The 27342-nt window shown below is 46.3% G+C and overlaps 1 protein-coding gene across 1 annotated transcript in view; it reads right to left on the bottom strand.

The window, feature by feature from the left end:
• PRIMPOL (primase and DNA directed polymerase) overlaps positions 1-27342 on the bottom strand; it is a 390575-nt gene that overhangs the window by 96717 nt on the left and 266516 nt on the right. The window contains exon 7 of the mRNA XM_078678013.1: positions 3740-3902. Coding sequence (XP_078534139.1) covers positions 3740-3902 — 163 coding nt within the window. The remainder of the gene's footprint in view (positions 1-3739; positions 3903-27342) is intronic.

Here is a 27342-nt window from a genome sequence, read left to right as displayed (position 1 = left end):
GGAGGGCTTGTGGCGCTTGTGGCTATGTGGGAGCACGGGGCAGACTCTGGCCTATTATTTAAGTATTGCTGTTAATCAGAGCCCCTTCACGGGCTCCGATTAACAGCAATACTTAAACAAAAGGCCAGAGTCTGCCCCGCGCTTTACTAACAAAGGCGTAGACAGTTTCCAAACACAGCGTGTGCTAAAGTACACGCTGTGTTTGGAAACTGTCTACGCTTTTGTTAGGAAAGCGCGGGGCAGACTCTGGCCTTTTGTTTAAGTATTGCTGTTAATCGAAGCCCGTGAAGGGGCTCTGATTAACACCAATACTTAAACAACAGGCCAGAGTCTGCCCCGCGTCCTCACAGCACACAAGAGCTGTGACACAGAAGGAAGGAGGGCACAAAAAAGAAGGGGAAAACGAGTGAAACAGAGGGCAGAAGGGCACAAAAAAAGGGGAAAACGAGTGAAACAGAGGGCAGAAGGGCACAAAAAAGAAGGAGAAAACGAGTGAAACAGAGGGCAGAAGGGCACAAAAAAGGGGAAAACGAGTGGAACAGAGGGCAGAAGAGCACAAAAACCAAGGGAAAAACGAGTGGAACAGAGGGCAGAAAGGCACAAAAACAAGTAGAACAGAGGGCAGAAGGGCACAAAAAACGAGTGGAACAGAGGGCAGAAGAGCACAAAAAACAAGGGAAAAACGAGTGGAACAGAGGGCAGAAAGGCACAAAAAACTATTGGAAAAGAGGATAGAAGGGCACAAAAAACTATTGGAAAAGAGGATAGAAGGGCACAAAAAACGAGTGGAACAGAGGGCAGAAGAGCACAAAAAAAGGGGGAAACGAGTGAAGCAGAAAGGCACAAAAAAAGGGGAAAACGAGTGGAACAGAGGGCAGAAGGGCACAAAAAACGAGGGGAAAACGAGAGGCACAAAAAAAGAGTTGAACAGAGGGCACAGGGGAACAAAAACTAGGGAAAAACAAGTGAAACAGAGGGCAGAAGGGCACAAAAAAGGGGAAAGCGAGTGAAACAGAGGGCAGAAGGGCACAAAAAAGAAGGGGAAAACGAGTGAAACAGAGGGCAGAAGGGCATAAAAAAGAAGGGGAAAACGAGTGAAACAGAGGGCAGTAGGGCACAAAAAAGAGGTAAACGAGTGAAACAGAGGGTAGAAGGGCACAAAAAAGAGAAAACAGGGCAGAAAGGCACAAAAACAAGTAGAACAGAGGGCAGAAGGGCACAAAAAACGAGTGGAACAGAGGGCAGAAGAGCACAAAAAACAAGGGAAAATGAGTGGAACAGAGGGCAGAAAGGCACAAAAAACTATTGGAAAAGAGGACAGAAGGGCACAAAAAACGAGTGGAACAGAAGGCAGAAGAGCACAAAAAAAGGGGAAAATGAGTGAAACAGAGGGCAGAAGGGCACAAAAAAAGGGGAAAACGAGTGTAACAGAGGGCAGAAGGGCACAAAAACTAGGGGAAAACGAGTGGAACAGAGGGCAGAAATTCACAAAACAATGAGTGGAACAGAGGGCAGAAGGGCACAAAAAACGAGGGAAAAACGAGTGGAACAGAGGGCAGAACGGGCCAGTTCAACCAAATCATGTCATGGCGTGCTTATCCAATTTGAAACTGCCCTTAAGACCCTTATTGTGCCGCTGTATGTGTGAAAATGCACTTTGTAAAGTAAACGTTTTGAGTGCCATTTGGCGCCGCAGACACGCGCGGTTTGGTTCCTGGCGCACATAGCCATGGTTGCAGCTCACAGAGACCCTCCACTGCCGCACACAGAGGAAAAAAATTAGAGGGAACATTGGTTACAAACCCTGCGATTTTGCAACATTGGGCCCTTTCATACTTGTGAGGCGATGTACAGAGCCGTCAGAACTTCACACAGTGCCCCAAGCAGTATTATTCCATCTCAAACTGTCGCTGTTGGCACAGAAGCAAGAGAGGAGTCGCGTGCTAGAGTTAAGTGTTGGAGTCCACACTCACGAGATGCAGAACTGGCTGGCCGCGCGCTCAGGTTTCACATCAGGAGCCGTGAACTGGAGGACGCCTTTGGGGCGGAGGCTGTTTTCTCAGGAGCCACAGGGATGTCCTGATGTATAGATATTCGTTGAAAACGGATTTGCTTGACAATCTCGATGAGGCAATATGCCCTTCGTCTTTAGTGCGATTCATGAATTATAAATATAGACCCACATTGGTAGTAAATAGGCCTGGGTGGTAAATTCTGTTTGCGGAATTTGCCGAATTTGGTAAATTTGTGTTCCGCAGAGAACGCGGAATTGCCAAAAATTCTGCGATCCGTGGCTTCGCTGAATTTTTAGCTTGTTCGCCCTTTCAAAATGCGTGTTCGCAAGATATTTCTCCCCAAGCACGCAAACAGCGTTCGCGAACAGGAAAAAAGCATCGCGAACGGGGGGAACAAGCAATTACGTGTGTTCGTGGAACTTTGGCGTGCTCGTGGAGATTTTTTACCGTTTCGCTGAGCTTTGCGTATCGCGACTAAGCAAATTTCGCCCACCCCTAGTAGTAAATAGCACTTCTACCATGTCACCATTTTGAAAAGAAAACCAAAACAGTTGAGAATGTTTGAATTAATCTCAGCTACTGGTCAATATTTGGGGCACATTGAAGCCCATTACTCCAGGGTACATTTCCTTTTGTAAATCGATGCAGACTTAATTAACAGTTCTGCGTTGTCTATTCTTTCACCTACATAGAATGATTTTTCCCTCAATTCTGCAGCACCCTGGGAAAGCACACATTCACATGCATGTAAACAATGCCAGAGGTCTGTCTCACAAACCGGTCCCTGTACTTTGGCCTCACAGAGCTGGACTAAGCAGTCATGCCCAGGGGAGGGAGGACAGCCTCTAGGGTTGCAACCTGGCTAGTATTTGCTCGGCAGGGCCACTATTTCCCTGGCTAACCCAGAATTAAAAGTAGATAAAGGAGCAAAAGCCAGTATTTTTGGGCCAGATGTATCAAAGGGTTTTGCCCATTCTGTGTCTATGTGGAAATGTGTTGATACATATGGCCCTTTGTCTGTTTTCGTTAGGAGCACCGCAGCTGATTTGCATGTAGCTTTCATGGTTGCTTAATTGCAAATCGTGTTGCTTAACACCCCAGCTTGTTATACAAGTATGCGCTTAGTTTATGGTGTCATATAAGTATTCTAAATACTGATCTACACTGTGTTTACCATCCCAGTCCTACCAACGCCATTTTGAGAAGAAAACCAAAAAGTCACGGATGAAATGCTTAAATTAATCTCAGCCATTGGTAAATACTCTAGTCGCATTCCAGTCCACCGTTTTAACCACATAATATCACTCCAGTCACAGATCGGCTATATACAAATGCACATTTGTCATACTCGAATAGGAACAGTCCTGCCCGAACAGCCAGGTCAGACAGTCTCCAGATTGGCACAAAAGCAACCCTTTGGCCGTCTTTTCGACATTCATCAAGTCTTCATTCAGTATTTTGGATATTGCCACATGAGGTGAACCTTGAATGCAATGGCATCGCAAGCACATGGCATTCGTGAACTCTATAATTATTCTTCAATTCATAGAAGAAAGTTAAAAAATAAAAAAGCAGCAACAACTCAAAAAGGTAAATGTCCGCCCCATCTGAAAATATTGCATATTTCCAATCATTAAACCCGTAAGCATCCATTGTGATTTGGTGGGTATACTATTGAGTACTTCTGTATCTGAAAGGTATACTATACGGATCTCAGCAGTTACCTCACATTGCTGACCAAAGATGAAAGGAAAATGTGTTCTTCAATCGAGATAGTTTTCTGGCGTTTAGGAACAAACGCATTGTCTTCAGCTACTTCAAGGGACACATTTTTTCCAAGTTTTGATGACTTGTATAGGCGGAAATTACGGTTTTTAGTGTAAACACCTGATGGTAAACAATAAAAAAAATTGTCAATAGATAAAACAGGTAAAAATGAACATAAACACTTGCCGTAAAAGAGAATAACCACCTATAATACCATACAATCCACTTACTGGGATTAAAAGCTACTATCCTCTGTCACAATATTTAATGTACACTAACACAAATACACTTGAAAATCCCACCAAACTGACAATGGAGCACTCAAGTAGGGCTCTTTACACACCCTTCCCGCATCCCTCTCTTCAGAAATGTGGAAAAAGCTGTTCCTGCCTAGTGGATATGGCTGCTGAGTGCTGTGCTCGCCATTCACTTCACATGACTTTTTAAATAGATTTCTTTATTAAGTTTGCTTAAACAACAAAAACATAGAACATCGTAGGGCATTGGCATGTGAACTCACAGAACAATGCAGACGAATATCAAAGAAATATACATGGCTCTCGACTTAGTAATTGGTTACACAACAAACCCATTCATTTCTAGGTGGAGCCTGGGCGCGCATGCGCTGGGAGGCATGCTGTATTCCGGTATGGACTTGAAGCTCTGCCCAATTCCTGACCATCTTTTCTATTGTCTGCTGTGATAATACTTTGTAAACGTTGGCTTTTGATTTGTTAATAGGTTTATTAGTCCCTCCTTAGCACTCCCCTGTTCTCTGTTGTAATCTCCCATCAGGACTGGCCCTTTTATGCGTGTCCTTACTGTGTAGCTTGCATTAGCCGTTAGGGAGAACTCTTTGCTTAATTAATCTAAAGAGCACTGGTGGGACGCCAGTTTAACCAATGGCAGCCGCTTTATTGTGTATTTGCAGCGCGCTTTCACTTTCACAATGGGGCTACACATACCACTCACGGGACAGGCCAAGCAGCTAACCCATATTGTTTTAAATTATTTTTTTTTTTACATGAAATCATGGCAGACGTGCGTCTTGTGCGCGGCGCGGCACGCCACACTTTGTTTATCTATGGCGGACTATGGGGTGTACTCTGCTACCATCTCCTCCGCATTATGAGATGTATTTTTTAAAAGCCCCTTTGGACGATGGGCACCAGTTTTGGAACCAGTGCCTTTTATGTCTCTGTGACATGACTGCCATTCACTCTCATGAAAGGCTCATCTTGAGCTCAGTCAGCCGTATGGCCAAGGTGGAAATCGATCCGAAGGGCACCTTCAAGTATATGCTGGTGCAAGTGCAGGACGGGAGGAACACCGGGACATCATGTGGTAAACTTTGCAATTTTGTTTAATGTCGACAAAGCTTGCTTTTTTTGCTTAGCACCAGTGACACAGAGAAGGTGTATCTGTCTATCTTGCATACAGCTTCTCCGTAGCTTGTTGTCCCTCTTGGTGCTTTTTAGGTCGAGCCTAGCGCAGCTCGCATGCGCTGCTCTAGGAGAGGGCCTCTTGGAACCACTCCAGACTTTCTTAAATCTCGAGCGTGTGGTTGTCACATTCTATTGGGCTTTGTGTGTGGCTTTTAAAAAAAAATGAAAGCACGCAAATGGCCAAAGGCGGGTGCATGTCCCGCCTTTTCTCTAAACGTTCACTGCCATGGCCTTTGGGTCTCGGGAGTTAGCAGCATCGCGCTTGGTGCCAGCTGCATTCCTGGATCATGGTACTCATTAACCCAGCGGGGTCGCTTTCATTTTCGCGACTGCGCTTGTTTAGCCTGCCTAACAGGCAGCGCACAACTCGTGTAAATATGAAAGGTATGTGCTTTAAAGGACAAAACCTCTGGTTCCAGTCGCACTCCCAATGCTTAATTTGTAACCTTACAACTGCCGGGGCTTTTACTAGGCAGCAGCTTCAGACAACTTACTAATTTTTTTGCCCTGCCTAACAGGCAGCACACACCTTGTGTGAATGGGAAGTGAGCGTGCTTTCAAAACGTATGACTGTACAAGCTCAGAAACCAGGTTCCATTCTCAAATGCTGCTCAATAGGGTGTGATTTTGGGCAAAACATTTAATTTCCATACACACAGTAAAAATACAGGTGTCATGGACTGCAGATAAAAGTATTTCTCTTGATTATTAGGTGCTGCTGTTGAGCACCAGAAACCACCAGGTCATATTTAGCCCTGCACTTTCCCTATGTTTAAAACACCACTACATAATATAAAGCACAATAACCTGCATTTAATATGAATTTCACTATTGAAACATGGCGCACAACCTGTGTAAATATGAAGGGGATGTGCTTTAAAGTACAAAACTTCTGGCTCCAGTAGCACTCCCAATGCTTAATTTGTAACCTTACAACTGCCGGGGCTTTTATTAGGCAACAGATTCAGACAACATACTTCTTTTTTTAGCCTGCCTAACAGGCAGCGCACAACTTGTGTTAATGGGAAGTGATTTGCTTTCTAGGAGAAAACTTATAACTATATGAGCTCTGAAACCAGGTTCCATTCTCAAATGTTGCTCAATAGGGTGTGATTTTGGACAAAGCATTTAATTTCCCTGCACGCAGTAAAAATACAGGTGTCCTGGACTGCACAAAGTATTCTGTTAAAGTTCCCAAATGTGAGCCATATTGGCTATGCCAATGTTTGTTTAAGAGTTAGGGGTAGGGAGCTGTACATATGTTTCTGATTATGGCTGCACTATTATGGGACTGTATTGTTTACATTCTATTTTACTGTCCATAGTCTTGTGTTCCCGCACATACTTGTGTATCGCTGTGAATGCTTGTGTTACCGTATACACTTATGCTTCTAATTTACCATAGAGTGTTGTTCTGCACATACCCTTATGTTTGTGTACAGGCACACATCCACACACTGGCTCGCGTGGTAGAGGACACGTTTATTTATATACACCATTTTCCCCACACACTTGTGCTACAGTATTTAAACTAATGTGCACAGATGTGCGATTGATTCCATAGACAGATTTCGATTCTTGTACACAAACACACCAGTGTCACATCTATCATTTTAGACGTGCTATTATGTAGACGCCTATTTATTCACATACAAACCCAAGTACACACACTGCTCCTCGCCACTGTTTCTGTTTTGTTGCACACTTTATTCATTTTCTGTAACCATGTTTGGGTTGTTGTATACAGAAAATGTTTTGGGCCGTTTTTTGGCTGTTTGTCAGCCTGTTTTATGGCCTGTCTGGGGACAGTTTTTTCTGTTGATTTCCCCGATAGTAAACCAAACATTGTCTGCAGCAAGCACAAGTCTGTGCTTTATTCCATACATTGCAAAACACTTGTACAGAATTTCTATACAAGTTCAGCATTGCCATTTTTTATAGGTATTTAATTCACTAACAGGTTTCATTCTTATTTTGGTGCGTGGGCATATTATTCTCTGTCCCAGTCCGACCCTTGGACACACACTTGTGTTTCGCCATACACAGTAGCCTTTCTGTAATCATGTGTAGTGGCACATTCAATTAGATTTTTTTTTCTGCGTACACTTTCACGTATTTTATAGTGAGCATTTTATTCCCAAGCATATATTAGTGCCTGCTATTGGAAATGTACCAATCTGCACAGCAGTGACTGTACAATGATGTGAGTGGTCTACTGTGCATCCTGCCAAGGTTGACGATAACTTCAACCCAGTGTTAGAGAAATGTTAAAGTTGAAAATCCAAAGTCACATTTTACAGATGAAATGTCAACCTTTATTTCATTCTAGTAAGGCAATTTGCTTTACAAAGGGGCATTTCTCCAACTAAGTGGCGCGCAGGCCCGTTTAAGTAAAAAAAAAAATATGTGGGCCTCTTAAAAATATTCTTATACTTAAAAATAGGAGCCCAAGAGGTTTATTTGTGAATTATTACCAGAGTCTCGCATGCTCAGAGAGAGGCGCATGTTACTGTGCATAAGTGTCAGCAACGCACACCTGGGGCTTCCCTCAGGCGTAAACTAGCGCTCTCTGAAGCTCATATCCAGTGGCCTTTTAAGCTTACGTTTCAGCTGACATGAAATGGCTGTAAATGTGAAACTAAAACTAAACTACAAATACATAATGAGTCATACAAGTGCTCCGTAAAGAATGAAACAAACAACAGGTGCTGGCGGGAAGCAGAGGAAGCACCGCACACAGAACTCCTCCCAGCCTGACACAGAAACTGTTTCAAAGAAGGGAGAAAAAAGATACGTATATGGGAATTTTGACCTAGTTCATGGCTGCACGTTGTTAAGTCAATAGGCAGTCCTAAAAAGTCAAGCCAGCAGTGAACCTGCTTTTCCGGTAAACCAGACCATCTCAGTGACTGGATACCCTACACTGCACTCTGCACTGATACACCACCATACTCTGTGCCACTGCACAATATACTCTGTGCCATTGCACCACTGTACCCTGTGCCATTGCACCACTGTACTGTGCGCCATTGCATCACTGTACTCTACGCCTACTCTGCATCACTCCACTCTACGTCACTCTAATTTATTTTGCATCACTGCACACCATCCCACTGCATTCTACATCTCTGCACTTTACCCTGCACTGCTCCTCTCTACCCTGCACCTATCCGCTCTGCCCTGCACCACTCTACACCATTCCTCATAACGAAGTCCATAACACACAATCTCACTCTATATATTTTCATGACAGTTAATGACATTTAATTACTATCCATATAATTCCACATCACACCATGCCACATATTGCCACATATTTCAACTACACAACTCCACAACACACAATTCCAAAATAAACCATCTCTACTTTGCACTTGCACCAACCTCGTCACCTGTCACCCAAACACACACTGCCCCTCATCTTTCGCCCACACTACCATTACTCCTTCTTATCTTGCAATTCCACTACAACCCTTTCATCCCTCCCTCACACTCCTGGTCTCCTCGCTATACTGCCTGCTCACACATACTACCTCCCTATACCTCCTTGTGCTGTGCACTGGTCCATCTCTTGCCTCCATCACCACGCCCCTCGGATTCCCCTCTCACTCGTCTTTCTCTCTCGCTCACACACACACCTCTCTCACGCTCTCATCCCACCTCTCTCATATGGTACACTTCTAGTCATCGAGCACAGTTTCTTTCCCGTGCATTTTCAAGATTTCGGTCACGCAAATCCACACTCTTCTCTTCTTAGAGTTTCTTCTTCATACACAGAAGCTCCCGCTTCGTGTGTCTATAGCTTGATCTCACCTTCTTTCTCTCTTTCTCACATACTCTTTCTGCTCCTCAATCTGGAGTTCATTCACCACTTCATACACAAACTACCTACCTTCTCAATCTTCCTTTCTATGCATTCTGTATAGCTCTCACACCTATCAATTCATCATGCCACATAATGCCACTACACAAATATGCCACACAATTCCAACCCACACAATTCGACAACTAATAATTAAACCCCCATAATTCCACTTCACACCACATACACCTACTCCACTTCAAACAAAAATACATACATAAAAGACATTGTCATTTACAAAGCCAGTAGCTCTAACCCTCCAAATTTGAGACCGATTACATTGCAAATGGTTGTTTTGTTTGAATCTGTTTATTGGTTTTTCAGGTTGATAACACATCGTACAAACATGACATGTTTCAGTTACATAGGCAGTGTAACACCTAGAAAGCGGAGCTCCATGAGGAATTACAAATGATGCTTATGGTAGAGGCCTAAGAGGCATGTTTCACACATGTGCAATACAGGCAGGGCGCACTGTGCAAGTGGACAAGTGAAGCGTGACACCTTGCCAGTAGCACTGAAGGTATGGGCAGGCACATAGCATGTGGCGCAGATCTGCGTCGACCAATTGACAGCGAGGGCAGACAGCATCTGTGCAGTAGAAACAGCGATTTATTTTAGTGGGAGCAAGGTAGGCCCTGTGTATGAGTCAAAATTGGTTAAGTCGAAAATGAGCATTGCGTGGAATAGGATCTAGGCTTTCGAAAAAGGCAGCCCATTTCTTGTCCGTGCAGAATCAGGCCAAGTCGGGCCAAGTCTCTCTCCCAATTACGGGGCATGAGCTGCGGTGCGGTATAGGTTCTCAGCGACAACACAAACCAATGTATTAGGTGTCTGCCAGTTTCCATTGAATGACGGTACTGCTTGGTGAGGTGTGTCGGATGCTCTTGACCATATAGCTCCATTTGTTCCCCAGAGTCATAATCAGCGAGTTGTATACAAGGAAATGGTCAGGGGGCAAGCCATTGTCCTCCATCAAGGATTCATACGGAATGAGGGCACCGTCGTCGTAAAGGTACCCCATAGTATGAAGGCTGGCTGCATGCCAGACGGTTAGTTCCACTGATGAGGTGATGTTGTGTCCCCTAGGTGTACCAAACATGGCGATTGCGGTGTATAAGGAATTGACAATCATGTGAGGTAAAGCTATTGGCAAAAACAGCTGTATGCCACTTCCAGAAGCAAAGAGTGAGGCAGTGTCGCCCGGGTACATGGGTGGAACAACTGAAGGGTGGTGGGTAAGTTCCTGGTGGGCAGTGTTGTGGCAGTGTCGGCCAGCTGCAAGCCGCCAGCCATTTAAGCACCTATTGGAGTTGGGAAGCAAGGTAGTACTGTTTGAGGTTCAGTACAGTGAGCCTGCCCTGGTCTGTGGGCAAATAAAGCTTCAAAAGAACTATCCTGCAGTGTGAGTGGTTTGATAAAAATTCCCTCATGAGCGTCTCAAGGGAGCAAAAAAAAATGGGGTTGGGGTGTAAAGTGGGAGATTAGCAAAATAATAGAGAAGACGGGAAGGACAACCATCTTAAGAAGGGCTTTTGGCCCTGTCACCGACAGCGGTAGTATTCGCCAAAAGTCCATCTGAGACCTCAGGGATGTGGCAGCACGTTTGAGATTGCCATCAAATAGGTCAGTTGGTGAGTGATACACCCGGACGCCTAGGTTTTGCAATGTTGTGGGTTGCCAAGTTATTGGTACCCAATTTAAAGTAAAGTCTGGGTTTGGCAGCACAGGTGTGAAGAGGAACAGGCACAATTTAGCCCAGTTGACCTTCAAGCCAGAGAGATCAGCAAAGTGGTTTAGCATCAGAGCAACAGTGTCTGCAGCTGATGGATGTGCCTCCATTTCGGTTGAAACCGGTCCTAGGATGCTTGTTTCCGGTCCAGGGAGGACATGGCTTGGCAGTTCGGGCTGGACGGTTCCCATGAGGCACAGGGTCAAGACTGATTTGCATATGGCCGTGTCTGAATTGGGGTGACTTTGTGAGCAAAATAACGATGGATTAAACCCAGATCTGTGACTGGGGGTGAATGTTTTGCCATTGTGCAACATTCCGTGCATCATCTTGTTTGTTTTGCAGTTCAACCCATGTGGGAAGGGTATGCCAGACGTGGGTCCCGTGCTGACTATGCCACTGGAGTCAAGCTATCCTGGCTGGAGACGGCTGATAGCCAGAAACCGGTCCTAGGATGCTTGATTCCGGTCCAGGGAAGACATGGCTTGCCAGTTCGGGCTGGACTGTTCCCATGAGGCAGAGGGTCAAGACTGATTTGCATATCTGAACTGGGGTGGCTTGGTGAGCAAAATAACGATGGATTAAAACCCAGATCTGTGACTGGGGGTAAATGTTTTGTCATTGTGCAACATTCCGTCCATCATCTTGTTTGTTTTGAAATAGATTGCACATCTCCGAGGTAAAAGAGCAGGCCATCAGACTAAAGAGAGTTCTGTGGCCCAGGGGAATGTCCAAATCCATGCCTGCAATTGCAAGTGGCTCTATAGCCAGGAAGAAAAGTAGCAGGGAGAGCGGGCAGCCCTGATGGAGCCCCTGTGTATAGGAACTGGCTCTGAGATAAGGGAGCCTGTTTTGACCCTGGCTAGTGGGTGGATGTAATGCCATTTAACCAATCAAAGAAAACAATTCCTAACAGCATGGCGCTGCAGTGTTTGAAACAACAAGGACCACTTCAGGAAGTTAAAGGCCATCTCTAGGTTCAGTACAAGACATCCGGCTCAAGGCCACTGATGCGGAGAGTACTTCAGGACACAAAAGAAACATTGTAGGTTAAGGTAGGTGTTACGGGCCGGGACAAACTCGTTCTGGTTCATGAGGACCAATACCAGGACTAGGGGCACTAGCCTGTCTGTAAGGATTTTGGCCAGCACTTTGAAGTCAGTGCTAAGTAGAGCCAATGGTATGTATGAACCCAGTGCGGAGGATCTCTATCCGGCTTGGGGAGGGAGATGAGTAGCACTTCACAGAGTGAAGAAGGGAGGCAAAGGCTGTGAGGGCTTACTCGTACCGAATTTGTAGGTGAGAGGCAAGGAGTGGGGAATAAGCTTTGTAGAATTCAGCAGGCAGACTGTACGGCCCCAAAGTCCTGCCTGGGGCGAGGGTGCATATTGCTTTTTGTATTTCAAAAAGTGCAATGGGTTCATCTAGTGGCGACCTTTGGTCTGGAGTGATACAGGACAGGGACACAGTAGAGAGGAACAAACCGATGTCGCTAGGGTTGGCATCAGACACGACAGGTAGAATGAGGTGTAGTAGGGTGCCAGCTCATTGAATATGTGGCGCAGAGTGTAGAGTAGAACATAAGCAGCAGAGCCCAGTGCCATGATGGGGTGCCTCGGTTGATATTGGCTTATCAGCCACAGGCCAGATCTATCAGCTGTGGCATGGGTGCACGCCGAATGAGCAGCATAGTTAAGACAATGCTGCCTCTTCAATAGCGATGTGTGTAGGCGGTGCGACACCGCCAAGTGGTGAGAGGTCGCCATCTAGGATTCGTGATCTAGGAGTTTACGTTTAATATGGAAGATGTCTTCGTCGAGCTGTCTACATATATTCCAGTTTATCCCTAGACAATGCCCTCTAATTGCCACCTTAAACACTACCTCTTGATCAGTCTGGTAGTAGCTGTGTTACTGTTTTGCTCAAAATAATCCTCATTAGCAGTGCCAAGATAGGAGCCAAAGACGGGATCTCTACAGCCGTTGTTTGTAATCGCCAAGTCGGGAAGGGAGGAGGGCCTGGGTCCCATGTGAGCTGTAAATATTGGGGTTTATGATCGGAGTGGATGCAGCCTAAATAATCAATGTGTGTGATGGAGGAGAGAAAGTCAGGTGTACCGCCCAACCGATCTATCCTCACGTGTAGGTGGTAAAAACTTACACTTGCTTTGCTCAGCACCAAATGTCAACAAGCTGCCAGTGTTGAAGCCAGTCGTGTAGTGCCTGGGCATTGGATGTCGCGGTTGTGCGAAGCAGTTGAGGGAAGGAACGATCAAGCTCAGTGATCAGGACGCAGTTTAAATTTTCCCCTATACGCCACGGGACCCCACTGCAGTGGGATAGCATCTCAGACAGGCTGAGAAGGAATGAGACTTGTTAAGAATTTGGTGCAGAGATAGTGCCTATGAGGATATGGAGACCATCTAGAAGGCCCTTTACAAATACGTTGCAGCCCTCTGGGTCTACAACGACGTCATCCGCTGCCAAAGGGACCCCTGGTTTTATCCAGATCAATCCGCCCCTGGCACAGGAGGAGAAAATTGGTGACAAACACCTGGCCATGCCATCGCCTTTGGAGCTTTGCTGCTTCAGTGAGTGTTAAGTGCATTTTTTGCAAGAGCGCTGGTGGGTGGAGCGAAGTTTGAGATATGAGAGATTTGAGAATTTAGATATCAGCGTGGAGTGGGGGTGTGCATTCCCTGAACATTCCAGGTTATAACGTTAGTGTGGGTCATGTATTCAATGTAGGAGAGTGCACTGGTTAGCCACCGTGCGCAGGTGGGAGGCCAACTCATGAATGGTGTTAGCATTATGTAGGTGTGAGCAATGGGGTCTGGCTCCAAAGAACAGAAAAATATAACAAAGAAAAACAAGAAAGAACAATGAATACCGTCAAAGCGACATGTGTCCGCCCAAACTGCTCAACATTTTTTTTAAAAAGGCAATACAAACGATAAAGAGGGAACAAGGAGGGAAGTCGCAGTAACCAAAGATGGGGCATCCTGTGCTAAAAGGATGTGCAAGCATCAGCTAGGTTGAGTGAGTAGCTCTCTATCAGGACACCGCGGCTGGGTTCAAGGTAACTACATTGCGTTAGAAAGACAAGACAAGGAAACAAGCAAATATTTTGACCTCATACCAACTATAAAGGAAGAGAGGATAGAATAAACACAGGTGAATCAACATTAAGCATCAGATATTACAAGTCTGTTAGGCAAGCTGTAAAAGGTTTGGCAGAGTGCAGTTCGGATAATGGAATCAGCTGTCTGAGATGTTACATCAGGGGGGACCACTGAGCTTACCCCAGAAGGCCATCTAGCTGAGGAGCCGTCAATGATAAGGGACTTGCCTGAGCCACCATGGGGTTCTGAGCTCTGAGTAGCTCCATGGATCATGCCCGCTATCTGTACACCTTGGTGCCTTTTAGGATTGCTTGCTCCAGGCTGGGAACAACCTTGCGCTGAGGGAAGCTATGTGGTTGGAATTGGCACCCCCTCAGCAGGGCCATGAGGTCTAATTGTCTTCGGTGTAGAACGGTGAAGAATTGCAAGTTCGGTTGACTCCAGCAAGTCCTAGGCATCTCCCAAGGATTCAAAAAAGTGCAGAGAACAGGAGTGCATATCGTACGTCCAGGTCACAAAGACAGCATTTGACAAGAAGGAGTTCCTTTGCCACTGCACTGCCACGGTGTAATCCGGGAAGAACATAATGCGGCATTATCGACTAATGTCTTGAAGTTTCCATGTTTCCCGTAAGATGGAGTCTCAGTCACAGTAATGAAGCACACAGAACAGCAGTTGTCTAGGGATGGAGCCGGGTGGGGACTTACATGAGGTCACTCAAATGAGAAGAACTGTGAGAGAGCAGTTGGAGGGCGGAGTAGATCGTGCAGCCAGCACTCCACATAGGCGACTGCATTTTGCCCCTCAATGCCCTCAGGGAGGCAAATCATGCGGATATTGTTTCTCCTGGAGCAACCCCCTGCGTCCTTGGCCTTCAATGAAGGGTTTCCTCACTATCCACTAGTGCCTGTAATGATGATTCCACTTCTCGGGACTTCGGTTGACGTTCAGCAAGAGTTTGCTCTGCAGTTTGGAGCTTGCCAGCTAGGCTGCGGTGGTCTGCGTGCAGCAGTGTGAGGTCTGCCGCCACATTGTCGATCTTGCTTTCTAGGGATGCACAGGTGCTCTCCAGGAAGGGTCTGGTTCTCTCAACGGACTCCAAGACGATGTCCAGCTTGTTCCCAATGGATGTGGGATGGCCAGGGATATCCAAAGTGTCAGGCCGCTAGCCGCCATGTTCGCAGTAACAGATGTGTGCAAAGGTGTGTTCTGGGTGCCTAAGCGTGGGTGATCCATGTTGGTTGGAAATGCGAGAGTATTCTGGAGGGGGAATTCTATGTCACTACATCAGTAGGCCCGCTTGCTGACACCTACAGACCCCCACGGAAATTGCAGGATGAGCAGCCCAGGGTGCCCAGGTAGTGATGCTCAACAGCACTGGTAGCAATGAAGAGGGCAGGGATGTGAATCCCTAAGTGGCAGGTGTGCGTGGCTAAATAGAGATGGCCACACAGGATATGGTGAGCCTGATGGTGTACAGCAAGTATAGGTGTGATAGGATGGAGGCACAGCCACAACTAATCACAGCTCCTGTTCCAGGATACTGTGTGGAATGGCCTACTCGCACCTTTGAGTGCAATGGGGCGCCACAGCATGAGTAGCCCACTGTGTCTTGGTTCCTTTAGCTTGTGATTCTCCTCAGCAAAGGTCCCCAACTGAGTGATAGGCAGGGGACCGAGGATGTGTCTCCCGGCAGTCCAGGCCGGTTAGGGCGGTCACGCTGGTCATGTATAGGCAAGAGAGCAGGTCATCGATGAGGGACAGATGCGGTATACTCATGGCTCCTGTGAGGCACGGTGCTCCTCATGACAGACCCCTGGGAAGGGGGGGAGGCGGGGGCAAACAAATGCCACTCAACCTTAGCAGCACAGGGCCGACATGTGGGTCGCGGAAGGGCGACTCAGGGGTCCAACAGGAGAGCAGCTCTCAGCCGATGGTAGGAGTGCAGATAGGGGGAAAACCACAGCGCCATGCGGGAGCAGAGTCTCATTGCAGCATCGGCCCTTGCGACCAACCCCGCCTGATTCACACCGTTATCCCCTAGATGCCAGGGGCAGTGTACTGTGATGATTTTTGAGGGAGGTAAAGGTGGGAGGAATGAGAACGGGGCCTTCTGTTTCCAGCCCTCCCATCCAGCACGAGCGTAGACCAGGACTGGGAGAGCAACTCCTGCCGGTTAGCGAGGAGTCGGGCCGGCTGTAGTGTCCCCATAGCTAGGCCTGGACCAGGAACAGCCTCGTCAAGGTAGGGCGAGGCGACCGTCACGGCAAGGCAGGCAGTAAATGGAAGCGCTTGAGTGGGGGCAGTGTCATCATAAGCAGCCCCATATTAATATATTTATCAGGATCTCACGGGCCTTTGGTCTTAAAGTGTTAAAACCTCAAGACCTGGCTCTTCAGCTGACTCAGAGCTTCACACCCACGCCTTGAGACCCTCATGGGTGAGTAGCGCTTCACTAACCACTGTTGATTGATTAAATTAGGTCCCTTAGTGGTAGTCCTCATGCCACCTCCTGAACATGAAATGTCACCTCTCATTATGTAGGGTGCACCCTGGTGTCCATTCTTCAGGGGGACCCCCAGCACCAGCTCGTCCTTCTGAGCTATGACCCCCATCCCAATCAGGCACACATCTCAAACCACAGAGGAAGGCCCAACGGCCCAACGATCCTTAACACCATCTCTCTGCACACAAAGCCCCGGGTTGCAGTGGGGCAACCTTGCCCCTCCATCACTGTTTACCCCTTCCCTGTCTGGGGATCAGCTTCTCCACCGCCGCCTGTCGGGCCCCTCATCCAGAAAGGCCGTGCCTAGTCGGCACCACAGTAAGATCACAGCTGCAGTGGTAAGTCTGGTCATGTCCATCCGGCCGGGCCTCAAAACAGTTGGCGACACCGCAGGGACGGCCACACTCTGCAGCCAGGGCACCACACTTGGCCTCTCACGAGCAACCAAATTCAGCGTCCATGGCCAAATTCACAGTCCACCAGGCCTCACCAATTCAGGCTTTTGTGCACAGCTCCACATGCTGCCCTGGTGACGGTCAGACTGTCCCAGAATGCCGGTTCAGTTATTAGGACATCAATTCCTGAGTTAAACGTCTGGTGCGCCGCATAGGATGATAGGATAACATCAGATGGTGGGTGGCTGCACGGAGCTACACTAAAACGCGGCCGCCATGTTCAGATTACAAGCCACGCCACATGAGTGCATATATTTGAGTGGGTCTGTCAGTGAGTGTGAGAGTGTCTGAGTGGGTGTGTGAGTTTCTGAGTGAGTCCCTCACAGACCCCTATATTGAACCCATGGGGTCAGAGTACCTCTACCCTGACCCCTTCTATTACATTTCATTGACATTTTCACAGCCCGGGCCCATTCCCTGGTATCTGGATGGTGGGCGTAACTTTCTACTCGGATTCTAGCCAGGCAATCATAGCAAAGCATTTGATCAAAGATTTGCGGAGCACGGTGAAATATCTGCGATGGATCAGGCTCCCTAGATATACAAATTTATTTTTCCTTTAATATCGCAAAAACTACTGATTTACACCAAATCACAAAAAGCCCTCTTTCTGGACCAAAATCTAGCTTTCTGCCAAAGTTGGTGTTATTCCGTTTTGCAGTTCAGGCTGTATTCATGTCTAAAATCTCTTGTGGGAAATAACATTGGAAACACACATTGTTTGATCCCCTTTTTTCTTGGCCCCTGCTTGATGGATCACCCCATAACTTTCTAAGCACAACTAGAAAGAGGAGGTTACTTTTTTGAAACTTTTGTGAAGATTCGTCAAACTGTGTCAAAATTATAAGCTTATAGAGTGTTCTGTACTACTCCACTATCCGTGTATTATCACCTCTGTTTTTAAATTTACCTCTGATTCTATGTATACATATATACTTATGTTATCACTTTAGATTTTTCTCAGGATGTACTCCTTGTTGCCCTGTTATTTATGTTGTTAGCGCCCTGAAGAAGGTGTGACCAAGACTCACCGAAACGCGTGTCGGCACATTACCAGGAAACAAGACGCAACTATTAGACTGGATGATACATTCAGTGATGATGTTTAGGAAACAAATTAATTACATCTTTGTAAGTTAAATAATTGAATAGCACAATATTTCTCTCTCTCTTTCCTGGATACACTGTACATACCACTGTGAGGTGTTACTATTTACTCTTCTTGCTGTCTTGCTTGTCTGTGGGTTGTTTGAATATTCAAGGGTTGTCTGTAGAACGAATGTGGTGTGAGTGATATGGATGATGAGTTGAGCATTGCAGGGGCTATTTCTACAGTTACTCCTGAGTTTATGGTCATTTATTTTTGTTTCTATGAACTGTTGAAATGTTTTGTGTTGTGATGTGTATGGATATTTTTATATTTATATGGATATGATTACAATGAACAATATACATATTTTTGATAAAAATTCGGATATAGACATTATTGATTTCCCATGCATTCTCAGAACATTCATGTTAAATCTATACATATACATACTATGACTCCTAGAGGACTTTGTAAGCTTTCCTGGTATTAAAGTGAGATTTTCCGCCAATTGAATTAATCAGGAAGTGTTTTTCTTTTTTTCACCTTCACCAGGGTGACTCTGCATAGGGCATCCTCATTGGAGTTTGATCTATATTATCTCACTCTTAAGGACCCCTTACTGCTATTGTTAAAGTATGCCTTGTTGTTCTTTATTTTGATGTATTACTGAACTAATAACCTTTCCCCGCATTACTGCTTTATATGCTTCTCAACAAACCATAGTTAATCTCAAAGTATTATGTTGTCTCTTCTGTTAAAGAAAGCCTATCCTCCTTGTTTTTGAGCCACCACAAGTTCATCCCACAGTTATATGGGGTAGCCGAGATCACAGGGTTGAACCAAAGTGCAATTGGTGCATGATCTGAAAGGCAACTAGCGTGATGGGCCACAGAATTAAGATGAGTCAAGTCTGGGTGTCAAGAAATAATCAATGCAGTAGAAAGAGCTATGTGTCCCAGAAAAGAAGGTAAACACCACCTCATGTGTGAATATGTCACCATATGTCAGCTAATCTGAGGGAGCTCATTAAATCGGCCAGTAAAGTTAATTGGTTTTCAATACAAGTAGGAGGATCTGATCTATCCCATGTATAATCCACCAATCCATTGAAGTCGCCACCTTATGTTGTTAACCCAAGTGGTGCCTCCAGTATGATGGATCCAAGTTTGGAAATAAAGCTCTTGGGCAATGGAGGCGGCATATAGACTAAAGACATTTTGAGGTGCTGGTTGTAGAGGGTGCCTATCACAATAATGGACCTGTGGCTTTCTGAGTTTGCAAAACTACCAAACGAGAGGTGTTTGAATGTCAATATCGCTACTCCCGCCCAAATCCCAAGTGAGCTAGTGTGAGAAAGCTCTTTTTCTTAAAACAATCTCCTGCAGTAAAAGTGCATCAGTCCATATTGTTTGGTGGTGAGAAGGACCATGTCCCTTTTAATCTTACTTAGGAATCAGTTTACGTTCCTGGAGGGACACCTCACCGACACTAGCGGTCTTGAGTGCAATGGGTTATTCGCCATGGAATACTACGCTGTGAACATATGGAAAATCATGCTATGCCCCTAGGTGTGTGAACAACAATAACCTATGAACACAAAAGAACCCTGCCATCCCATACTTAGGAATGTGAAGCATCTGTCTTGAAAGGCAGGCCTAGATGTTGCTTAAGGTCAGCAGGGAGGAGGAAGGACAGCAGCACTATAAAGTTATTCTCAGGGTGGTCTAGAAGTTTTGAAGGATATCATATGATCAGAGAGTGTGGAGATCTCTATTGCCCTTAGCCCCTAGTAAAGTCACACTGTGTAGGGGCAGAGGGTGGTTGTAGAGGGGGGACGTGCACCACTCTGCCCAGGGAAAACTGAAGTCTCCAGATGCCACTGGGACAGTACCTGGCCAGGGACGAGACACCACAAACGTTAGGTGCCATTCCTGCTCTGTAATGTTGCCCACCCCATCACTGGTCGAGGGTGTTCTGGCCTTTTCATCATTGCGTAGCACCTGAAGGAGAACGAGATGTCCATAAGAGCCTTTTCTCTCAGTAACTGTGTCAGCCTCCATGTTCAGAAGCATCATTCTATCCAACCGTGGATGTAGCTTCCTCAGACGAGAGCTGGTCCAGCTCTCCAGGTGTCTCAATCCCCCAGAGAGCGCCCAGATGCCCCTATGTTTAGTCGTTCCTCCACCCACTTCCAGTCCTCCTGAGGAGCCTGACGACTAGAAGAAGGAGGCTCAAATTCTGGAAAAGGACCCTCAGTATGGCAGGGTGAATCAACATTTAGCAGATTTCAGGAGCCCATAGTTAACTCTTTAAGTCTTCAAAAGTCTTTCGGGTTTATGAATGTTTTATTGTAAAATCTGGAAAGAGGATGATGTGTTGGGATTCATACATCACTGTTCTAACAGCAGCTAGGACTTCATCTCAATATTTATAGTCGAGGACGCATGCTATAATTGGTTGCAGCGGAGCCCCAGGCAGCATTAGGACCAGGGCTTAGTGGATCCGCTCAATGATGAAAGACTGAGACAACTTTTTCACTGAGACCTACTCTCAGATCCACCACTGTAAAAAAACGGATGAGGTTTCCCAAATAGATATTTTTGGGGAATCTGAGAAACAAAGGTTGATTTGCCATGCTCGGTTCTCTGTCGCTTCAGTTTTTAATAACAAGTTTTTTTTCACTTCTATAGCCCGTCGAATGTTTGTTTCAAATCTTTAAACGAGTCTTCAGTTTCTGTAAGTCTGGTTTCAGTTGCTGTAATCCTTCCCACAGCCTGTCGCAGACCTTCTTGGAGGAATGAAACATCTGATAGCACCTCTAAGATCTAGGTCTCTAGAGATTCCTTGAGGATAGTATAGCTTGTAAGATGAGGCCAGAGGAGTAAAAAGTGGCAGGTGTCTCATCTGTCAGGGTTGATGCGCCTTCACCTGGGCCCAGCAAATTCGTCCAGGGTGCTTTGGTGGGAGGAGTGAGTGTACTTGTCTTTAACCATAATACTTTAGGCTTAACTGACTCTTCAGGAGGATGTATAGGTTGCACATGACTGCTTGAGGTCCAAAATGGGCTGCAACAGACGAGGCTTCTACCAATGTCCCAGTCAGTCACTCTTAATCTCACTGAACCTGCCTGTCCATTGTACCTCCTTTCAGGTTTCCAGGTCAGTATGACAGTCCTCATCTGTTGATACAGAAATTCCTCCAGATGAGCAAGGTATCTCAAGAAAAAGAAGCTGTTGTTCCCAACATCATCTCAGTGGCCTTACCCTCTTGATTGCCATGGGGCCCTATATGCTAGTGCAGAACCAGGGAGTGGCCCCAGCTCCTTTGTTCTGACAGGGTCCAATAGGTAATTTGCGGTGGTCCCTAAGCCAATTCAAGAGGCCATTCAATAATGCAAGTAGAACATGTAGTGTTCAGGGTTCCATGCCCCACACTTATGCCAGTCTCATAATAGGGAGAGGTGTGGCGCCGCGGCCAGGGCGACTGACGCTGGAATCTGGGGATCACGGTTCGATCCCCGGCTCCGGCGGCAGGTTAGCCCAGCACCATGTGACTCTGGGCAATAGCTTGCTTAATCTTCCCGACGGCCCCCAGCGCCTAGAGACCCTTACGGGTGATTGTGCGCTTTACAAATGTGCATTATTATAGTGGATGTCCTGATTTAGGGGGTGGCTCCACGGAGGATTGTAGTATGCCAGAGGAAGAAGTACTGAATACTTTAATGACCCTCAACTCCACACTAGGCTGATATGGGAGTGTCCCCCCGGGGAAGCCCTAGCGCAATGGCGTCATCACACAACACCAAATGAAATGCTTATACCCACACTATCATTCCTACACTGTAAACCAAACGAGGACAATACGTAAGATAATATATATTATTTAATTGGGTTAAAAAATGCTAGTAATAATATGAAAATATGGAAAGATAAGAGCTGTACTATCTTACTACAAAAAGTAGTATTTGTTTGCTACAGTTCTATCAACATGAAGTGACCATGTAAAAATATGTTTAAATAAAGAAAAACACTATGGCCATGAATGCTTACAAAAATAATTACATGGGGCTCAAATCAATTCAAGTATTCCACCCTTCATTTTTTTTTCCTTCTCCGTGAAAACCCCTACGTTCCTAAGTGCATCGGAACAGAAACAAGACTAATGTGCATAACAGTGATCTCCGCAAAAAACACAGTTGATGGACAGAATGTAGAACAATGTCATACATTCACCCCAGTACAAGGATCTGGGCCTAAATCCATCGTTCTTTGCACTCCACACCACCCTGGGTTAGACACTGGCTATATGCAAATCAGCTCTGACCCTGTGCCTCATAGAAACAGTCCAGTCCGAACTACCAAGCCATGTCTTTCCCAGACCGGAATCAAGCATCCAAGGACCGGTTTCTGGCTATCAGCCTTCATTCAGCCTGGATAGCTTGACTCCAGTGGTGTGGAGAGCCTGGGACTCACGTCTGAGCATACCCAGCCCACTCGGGGTGAAAATTGCAAAAAACACAGTTGATGGACAGAATGTAGAACAATGTCATACATTCACCCCAGTACAAGGATCTGGGCCTAAATCCATCGTTTTTTGCACTCCACACCACCCTGGGTTAGACACTGGCTATATGCAAATCAGCTCTGACCCTGTGCCTCATGGGAACAGTCCAGTCCAAACTACCAAGCCATGTCTTTCCCAGACCGGAATCAAGCATCCAAGGACTGGTTTCTGGCTATCAGCCTTCATTCAGCCTGGATAGCTTGACTCCAGTGGTGTGGAGAGCCTGGGACTCACGTCTGAGCATGCCCAGCCCACTCGGGGTGAAAATTGCAAAAAACACAGTTGATGGACAGAATGTAGAACAATGTCATACATTCACCCCAGTACAAGGATCTGGCCCTAAATCCATCGTTTTTTGCACTCCACACCACCCTGGGTTAGACACTGGCTATATGCAAATTAGCTCTGACCCTGTGCCTCATGGGAACAGTCCAGTCCGAACTACCAAGCCATGTCTTTCCCAGACCGGAATCAAGCATCCAAGGACCGGTTTCTGGCTATCAGCCTTCATTCAGCCTGGATAGCTTGACTCCAGTGGTGTGGAGAGCCTGGGACTCACGTCTGAGCATACCCAGCCCACTCGGGGTGAAAATTGCAAAAAACACAGTTGATGGACAGAATGTAGAACAATGTCATACATTCACCCCAGTACAAGGATCTGGGCCTAAATCCATCGTTTTTTGCACTCCACCCCACCCTGGGTTAGACACTGGCTATATGCAAATCAGCTCCGACCCTGTGCCTCATGGGAACAGTCCAGTCCGAACTACCAAGCCATGTCTTTCCCAGACCGGAATCAAGTATCCAAGGACCGGTTTCTGGCTATCAGCCTTCATTCAGCCTGGATAGCTTGACTCCAGTGGTGTGGAGAGCCTGGGACTCACGTCTGAGCATACCCAGCCCACTCGGGGTGAAAATTGCAAAAAACACAGTTGATGAACAGAATGTAGAACAATGTCATACATTCACCCCAGTACAAGGATCTGGGCCTAAATCCATCGTTTTTTGCACTCCACACCACCCTGGGTTAGACACTGGCTATATGCAAATCAGCTCTGACCCTGTGCCTCATGGGAACAGTCCAGTCCGAACTACCAAGCCATGTCTTTCCCAGACCGGAATCAAGCATCCAAGGGCCGGTTTCTGGCTATCAGCCTTCATTCAGCCTGGATAGCTTGACTCCAGTGGTGTGGAGAGCCTGGGACTCACGTCTGAGCATACCCAGCCCACTCGGGGTGAAAATTGCAAAAAACACAGTTGATGGACAGAATGTAGAACAATGTCATACATTCACCCCAGTACAAGGATCTGGGCCTAAATCCATCGTTTTTTGCACTCCACACCACCCTGGGTTAGACACTGGCTATATGCAAATCAGCTCTGACCCTGTGCCTCATGGGAACAGTCCAGTCCGAACTACCAAGCCATGTCTTTCCCAGACCGGAATCAAGCATCCAAGGACCGGTTTCTGGCTATCAGCCTTCATTCAGCCTGGATAGCTTGACTCCAGTGGTGTGGAGAGCCTGGGACTCACGTCTGAGCATACCCAGCCCACTCGGGGTGAAAATTGCAAAAAACACAGTTGATGGACAGAATGTAGAACAATGTCATACATTCACCCCAGTACAAGGATCTGGGCCTAAATCCATCGTTTTTTGCACTCCACACCACCCTGGGTTAGACACTGGCTATATGCAAATCAGCTCTGACCCTGTGCCTCATGGGAACAGTCCAGTCCGAACTACCAAGCCATGTCTTTCCCAGACCGGAATCAAGCATCCAAGGACCGGTTTCTGGCTATCAGCCTTCATTCAGCCTGGATAGCTTGACTCCAGTGGTGTGGAGAGCCTGGGACTCACGTCTGAGCATACCCAGCCCACTCGGGGTGAAAATTGCAAAAAACACAGTTGATGGATAGAATGTAGAACAATGTCATACATTCACCCCAGTACAAGGATCTGGGCCTAAATCCATCGTTTTTTGTACTCCACACCACCCTGGGTTAGACACTGGCTATATGCAAATCAGCTCTGACCCTGTGCCTCATGGGAACAGTCCACATTGTATCAGACTACAATCTCCTTCAGCTTTCTCAGCTACCTACAACCCTAAACAACTATGAGAAAGTCTTTCTCAATTCTTCTTCAGTAAGATTAAACTAGTATGTGACAAAAAAATCCCACACCGTTAATCTCCCTATGAAAACTCACAACTTTCAAACTGTGTTACCGTTAAACTTCCCCACCAATTAATGGGGCAGATCTTGATGCCCTTTTTAAAAGCTGTTGTCCAACTGGCTTATGACCAGCTAAATTCATGAAACGTTTTTCCCTTTTCCCAAAAATCAATTTCCGGACTTGCTTAACTGCTGTTTAGTCCAAGGTATGTTCCCCTGTCACATGGAAAACTACCATTGTGAAATCCCGTTTAAACAACCCACATTGACCCACAAGATTTCTAGAACTTTAAACCGATCTAGTGTCTAGCATTTGTCGGCAAATGTTTGGGAAAATGTTTTTAAACAACTCCAGCTTATCTTTATGATTCCTTTATCTTTTTCATGAATTTGTATAATTAATTGATGTGTTGTCCATAGAATTGTTTGATTTATAACAATGTTTATATGAATTTATATTTATGAAAAAAAGAAGTAATAAATAATATTTTTGGAATGATTTTTGTTTAGCATTATTCTCCTTCTGTCACTAGCTTTTGATATGAATTGATGTATGTACATAATTGAAGTATATGGCCACCGAAGGGATTTTTTCTATTTCTGGTTCATTGTTCCTCCCCTCTGTCCCTTGGCCACATTTGCTCTTTGAGGGGGTCCCATTGCACATGTTACCTTAACTGCTGTTTAGTCCAAGGTATGTTCCCCTGTCACATGGAAAACTACCATTGTGAAATCCCGTTTAAACAACCCACATTGACCCACAAGATTTCTAGAACTTTAAACCGATCTAGTGTCTAGCATTTGTCGGCAAATGTTTGGGAAAATGTTTTTAAACAACTCCAGCAATTTGTCAAAGACAATCTGTTGGATGACTTGCACGCCAGATCCTAGTCATGAGACAGTACGGAATTTGTGGTCAAACTGATTTTGGTGACCTGTGATGACCTGTGATGCCTGGTCGACAACTGGGGGCTGGGGGTCAATAGTACTTTTAGAATTGCCAGCAGCCTTCAACATCATACAATCTTAAAAAAAATACCTCTAGATACAAAGGGTTGGGGCTGAGCAGCCAAGTCATCAAAAGGAGTACATCATTTCTATCTAAACGTCAGCAGAACACTAGGATACCATCTATGCATTCTACATCTAAGCAAATGTACTGTGGTGGCCCAGAGAAGTCATTCCTGCCCCCCCCCCCCTACCCCCACCCCATCAGACATCCCCCAACCCTCAATAACACCATCAATATTACCAGGTCACATGCTTGATACGATAATCTATATATTGCACAATTGCAATAACTTCTTTCAGGTAGAAGTGGCTTGCTTTTGGTGTAACACAAAGAATTAGTTTCTTCTTCACACAAGTAAAGCAGATCTTTGTGAACAGACATGGGCTTGTGCAATCTGAAAAGTCACTGCAACAAACTGTTGGAGGGACAACAGTTTGCAAACATGAGTAACAGGAAGCAATTATACTCTGAACTTCAGAAGTAATCAAAAGGTAAACTTAGGCCATCCTTCCCTTGGCCTCCTAGGGCTTGACCAAGACTGCGAGGTCCAAGGGAGGGCCCTAGTATTCGTGGTCCAGCACTGCAAGGCTAGGCAGGGCCTTCACTCGAGCTTTGAAGTACCTAAATATGTCAGCGAGGCGGCCATTGCGGGGCTCCCGGGAGCCGGGGAGAGCCCCGCAGCTGTGGTGAGCGAGGCTGCCCCCACCGCGAGCAGCAGATGTCTGGCCGCCTACCCGGAGGAGCCCCGCCGGAAGAGAACAGACCGGTGAGTGCGGGAGGGGGCTCCAATTGAAGAGCGGCCCCGGATGGCAGCGGGTCGCTGCTCTGCTAAGTGGGGCATTGTGTTAATTAGAGCCCACGAGAGGCTCCTGAGCATTTTGAGTCCCCAGCGAGGGACTCCAGCGGCTAAGGAGCATTCCTTTTGAGCCCACGAGAGGCTCCAGTGATGGGGGCACTTATTATTTCTTTCAGAGCCTGGTGGCTCCCGGGGCACCTCGGGGCATAGTGTCGATGCCCGTCCCCTCCGAGGCCAGTGTAGTTCTAGTGCCAGTGAAGGCACCATTGTCGTTTTGAGAGCCAGAGAGGCCCGGGCTCCTGCCCACGCGGGGAATCATGGTTCCTAGAGCCCCCTATGTTATTTTGAGCTTCAGCCCTTACCTAAGTGGTTTCCAGAGCCTTGGTGGCTCCAGCGACAGGCACAGTTTTGGTCGCAGTTTGGCTGATGTCCCAGCTGCCCAGCAATTAGTGGGCAGCTGCACCGTTTAGGCCCCTGACTTTTGGACACAGGGCGTCCTAGCCCCAACAAGGCCAGTTGGCCTAGGGACTGCCACAGGTGGTGGCTTATGTAAGTTTTTGCACAATTGTGTGGTTTTATTGCACCTCTGAAAGTTTTTAGGCATCATGTGTCTTCCTTGTTCTTACACCTCTGAATGTTTTATGCATCATGTGTTTTTCCTTGTTCTTACACCTCTGAATGTGTTTTTATGCATCATGTGTTTTCCTTCCCTGCACCTCTGAATGTGTTTTGAGGCATCATGTGTAATGTGTTCTTGCTGATACCCCTAAATGTATTTTATTCTTAGGTGGTGGTTCTTTCC

The sequence above is a fragment of the Lissotriton helveticus genome, chromosome 2_2 (assembly GCF_964261635.1).
Source record: "Lissotriton helveticus chromosome 2_2, aLisHel1.1, whole genome shotgun sequence".
NCBI lineage: Eukaryota > Metazoa > Chordata > Amphibia > Caudata > Salamandridae > Lissotriton > Lissotriton helveticus.
Note: the sequence above shows the minus strand (reverse complement) of the source record. Positions and strands in the feature narration are given on the sequence as shown.